At 45.6% G+C, this 4,843-nt stretch overlaps 1 protein-coding gene across 1 annotated transcript; it reads right to left on the bottom strand.

Annotated features, from left to right (window-relative positions):
• Nucleotides 1-3,043: 3,043 nt before the first annotated feature.
• On the bottom strand, nucleotides 3,044-4,513 carry LOC111220045 (somatostatin receptor type 2-like). Its single transcript, XM_022742986.1, has one exon. The coding sequence runs from the start codon at nucleotides 4,373-4,375 to the stop codon at nucleotides 3,359-3,361; it is 1,017 nt and encodes a 338-aa protein (XP_022598707.1). The 5' UTR covers nucleotides 4,376-4,513; the 3' UTR covers nucleotides 3,044-3,358.
• Between the last annotated feature and the right edge of the window lie 330 nt (nucleotides 4,514-4,843).

The raw sequence follows: 4,843 nt of genomic DNA, 5'->3' as shown, positions 1-4,843 counted from the left end.
TGTTTGGGAGGGGTTGTTGTTGAGACCAAACCTCTTTCCTTTCACCTGTTTGAATGTCGGCCTGTAGTAATTGCACGTTTCCTCACGTCGGGTCAGTTCTCCCCAAGCAAGAATATCTTCATCCACCTATCAGATGGAAGCGCAGTTTGAGAGAGAATGACTAACATCTCTTTACTGCTTCTTCTCTCATTTTCTTTTTCAGAACATGCAGCTACAACATCTTGAGATCTACAGCGACCTCTAGTGTGTTGATGGAAACTGAAGACGCATGAAGGTGATAAACCTGCAGCGTGACATTCATCTGAAAGGTGAGGTGAGCCCTCCTGTATTTTCACGTTACTTACCTGTGTGAATTACCACTCTCAGACAGGTATAAAAATAACACATACCATCCCAGCACGGCCTCACTGAACTCCACCACCTCACCCTGCCCCCACCACTAGGTCCACAGACTGATAACATGGACTCAGTGCCCCTCTCAGCTAAACCTGAGCACTCTCCCGTGACGAGGCACGGACTGCAGATTAGAAAACTATTTTATAAGGTAAAGTCATTTTTATCAATTTCTACCTTACTTTCACCAAATCCACCATCGGGTCATATTTAGGTGACAACACGAGAGTGAGAGTGCGATAAAGTTCCAAGGTGAAATTATCTCAAATGTGAGTAATTTATTGACCAAATATTTAGTTGCTAAATAGATGTTGGAAACTCATGTGAACATTAAAACATTAAAAAAGTCGTCCATCGCTGCGAACAAACTTCAGGCCTCAGCTCTTAATATGATTTAAATTATGTTTTATATTTGAAATCACAGAATGAGTGAGTGTTGGGCTGATGCTGAACTTGGCCTCCTTTCTGCAGTAGTTAGTTACTGTCCACCAAATTTCCTCTTTTGCCGTTGGCAAAGGAGCATCTTTAAAACTTTCCGGAGATGTGGGAAGGGTTTATTAGCTCTTTTAAAAAAACAAAAAACAGGCCAACAGACACGAGTGGGTCTCGGCTAGCAGGCTTGACATTTACAGAGTCTTTCCAGTTCACAGGATGCCCTCTGGGGAAAGTCTCAGACGGTCAGGAGACGAGACCCTCAGGTTGCTCGTTCGTCGTACAGATGAAGGCCGTGGTGGTTTTGGCGGTTTGTTGAGATGTGGTGTTTAGATGATGGTTTCGGTTTTTGTTTTAAAATCGTCACCTGTCTGTATCTCGGTGTTCAGGGTGAACTGGGGGTCAGCCCCCACCACATGTACACACGTCGTGATCACTGGGGTCAGACAGAAGAAAATTTTTCTTTTCTCTTATTTTAGTAAAATATTGGATGATTTTACCTGTTTGAACCTCAAACTGTCTTTTCAGTGAAACCTCGTGATAAGTTTTGAGGGGAAATGAAACCGTGTGACAGGGTGTTTCTGTAATGGATCACAAGCCGGAAAAAGATTTAATCTCTAAAAATGAAAATACGTCATCTTTTGTAAAAATGTTGTGTTTTCTCCTCATGTAAAAGTCACAGGAGCTCAGCTACAAGCAGAAGTATCATATATAGCATTATATTACTGAATTAATTATTGATGCATCAATATGTAAGAAGCAGGTTAATGTTCTTGCAGGTGAAAGTGGAGGTCGTTGATTGGTTCATTTTATAAGATGATGGTTATTGTTTTGAATGAAACATCGTAATGAAGTGCAAAGGAGTACAAGTATAAAGTACTATACTTATATAAATAAACTTAGTTATTTCCCACTACACCACTACTAAGAATTCCTCTGCATTTATACCAGAAAACAGAATGATTAAATAAAATAAAACAGATGGTGCTATGAAATAAAACACATTATAAATAAAAGACGTAGCTGTGATTCTTTTCTGTGCGGTGACATATGGGAGGAAACGGAGCTCGGCATAAAACACAAGGAAACATCTTTATTTACAAAATACAGAAGAATAACGTTGTAAGAAATGCACTTAGAGGATTTAGAGTTTGGTAGATACAGTAATGATCAATATGAAGTGATGTGCCTCAGTAACATCGTTCACTTTTCAAAACACGTTTTTGTGTTTAAACATTCAAACATCAGGTTTATCTTTCCCTCCACAAAACACAGATTGTCACACACATCGCTTTCTCTTTTCTATGTATCTACATCACTGATAAATGATCAATCCATGTTTGACAGGGGTGTTTGTTAATGACTTGCATGTCTCCTGTTTGTTTGCATCCGTCTACTTTTCACACACGATCGGTCAAATGCTGTGATTAGATCCCTCCACCTGTTCCCAATGTGTTTTAAATCATTTTTACCCAGGATGCACGTTACCTCCACTGAAGAGGGGTCTTACACCCAAATCCACATCACTGAAATAACTGAAAGTTGAGCTGCTATTATGCGAAAGTAATTTCTTATTATTCAGGTGACTGTCATGTCATGTTTTCATCGACCTAAACCCGAGACTGCTTTTAAAATGTCTCATCTGCTGACATCCTGAAAATATTAACTGCACCTGATTTTAAGCTTAAGTGCCAGTATCCATTTTACAGCAATTATAGACTCTGTGACACGAAGTGCGCCTCTTTTCTTTTCTCCTTAAAGTGTGATTTGGAAATGCTCTTAAATAAGTCAACATGAGGCAGAACACCACAGTGAGCCTGAGGCCTCCTGAACAGGAGCATGTGTACAGACACAAACACACACACACACACACACACGACACACACACACATTTAAGGAGCTTGTCTGCGAGTGTGTATCGTAGCGTCTCGTGTTCAGTCGAAAGGCATGTGATCCGTGCTCGTCTGTTTACGCTCCGCCTGTCCACACTGCACGTCTCCTGCGCCTCATTTCATTAGTTCTGGTTTAAAACCTGCGGACGGAGCAGGAAGTGAAGCCTGTACGATATCGAGACACGGTCAGATAAACATTTTTCCTTCCTGGGCCTTTTCTCGTTCTATACAGAAACTCGTGGGGATCAGTGGAAGTGTGTTGAACCCCCCCCCCCCCCCCCCCCCCCGCCGCCGCCCTCCCCCCCCCACCGCACCCGNCTGTCTCTGTGGACACCTCAGTAATCACCTGCATTTGAGACGGTGATGAACAGAATTCCTGCCTTGTAAGCGACCAACTCAATAACACAGTCAGGAAGAAAACGAACACACTCACCTCGGACAAAACAAACTCAACGAAAATATGTACAACTTCATAAAATAATAAAAAATAATAATACATCTTGAGCAGTTTACGAGTTAAGTGGAGAAAATAAAAACACAAATTAGGATTAATCAAATGAGTAGAGGAGTTGAAAGTAACGGAGAGATGCACCGTGACAGGAAATGTAAATAAATGCTGTGTCAGTTTTTTAGTCCTCCCTCTATGCCACGATGGTGACGTCCCGCACACCTGTGTCACTTGAGTCGCACCGTTCGGTGTTGCACTGCATGCTGGGAGTTGACTTGTCAGCGGGGCAGAGGAGGGAGCGGAAGTGCCTCCTGAAGGTGTCGGAGAGGCAGGCGTAGAGGATGGGGTTGGCGCAGCTCCACGAGTACGACAGCAGGACCACGAACTCGAAACCTCGGGCGAAGGTCAGGACCAGACCGTTTTGATACAAGGAGCAGAAGTTGAAGGCGTAAAACGGCAGCCAGCACACGCCGAACACAACCACCACCACCACCACCATTTTGGTAACCTGCCGCTCCAGCCGGTGACTCTCCTGGTTCTGCGTTGGGGTCCGGAGACGCTGGGACCGCAGGGTGAGCAGCAGCGCCGCGTAGGATGCCGTCATTATCGTGAACGGCAGAGCAAAGCCCATGACGAAGGTGTAGGAGAGGACGCCGAGCCACCAGGCGTCCGACACGACCTCCGGTATACACAGGCCATGATCGGCTGAGAAGTGAAGCGCCATGGGGAGAATGGTGAGGAGCGAGAACAGCCACAGGAACGCCGACACGATCTTGGCGCAGCGCGGCGTTCTCCAACGTGCGAACCGAAGTGGGTCGGCCAGCGCCATATAGCGGTCGACGCTCATCACCGTCAGGCAGAAGACGCTGGTGAACTGGTTGATGCCGTCCAGCACCATGACCACTTTGCACGCCGTGTCGCCAAACATCCAGTGGTTCTGGAAGTTCTGGCTCGCTATGAACGGCAGACCGACCATGAAGAGTCCGTCGGCCAGGGCCAGGTTGAAAACGTACACCGTTGTGGAAGACGACATTTTGTCTAATTTCAAGATGGCGACGATGACCAGGGAGTTCCCGGCCAGTCCCAGGATGCAAACCACCAGGTAGAGCGCGGCCATGGCGACGCTGAACCCGTCGATAGTGTCGTCGAAGTAAAAATGCTCATCCACGTACGTCTGATTGTCTGTGTCTGATAAAAACGATGCTTCCATTCTGCCTCAGCAAATCAATCCACTGATCGAACACAGAATATAAAACTACGCTCGGAGCAGCAGCTCAGAGGGATACAGTCTCTACTGGAGCTTAAATTCCTCCACAGTCACTTCTTGACTCCCCCGTTGTGGAAGTAAAAAGTGCTCAGAGGGAGAAGAGTAAACAACAACAACAAAAAACCCCCCTAAANCCCCGGCCCCATCTGCTACAGTGCTTTTGTTTTCATAACTTTTTTCTCTCTCCGCTCTTCCTTCTTCTCTGTCCCCTCCATCCATTTTGTCTCACCGCACTCTCTCCCACAGTTCAGTCGAGACCTAAACACACACACACACACACACACACACACACACACACACACACACAGATAATAACACTATCTCGTCACTCGGGCCACCCACCTTCACAACCCAGACTGAGTATATCTGCCGACAGGAGAGAGAGAGAGAGAGAGAGAGAGAGAGAGAGAG

This window comes from Seriola dumerili, unplaced genomic scaffold (assembly GCF_002260705.1).
Source record: "Seriola dumerili isolate Sdu_G_001 unplaced genomic scaffold, Sdu_1.0 BDQW01000068.1, whole genome shotgun sequence".
NCBI classification, from domain to species: Eukaryota; Metazoa; Chordata; class Actinopteri; order Carangiformes; family Carangidae; genus Seriola; species Seriola dumerili.
The sequence above is the reverse complement of the archived record's forward strand: the minus strand, read 5'-3'. Positions and strand labels throughout refer to the sequence as shown.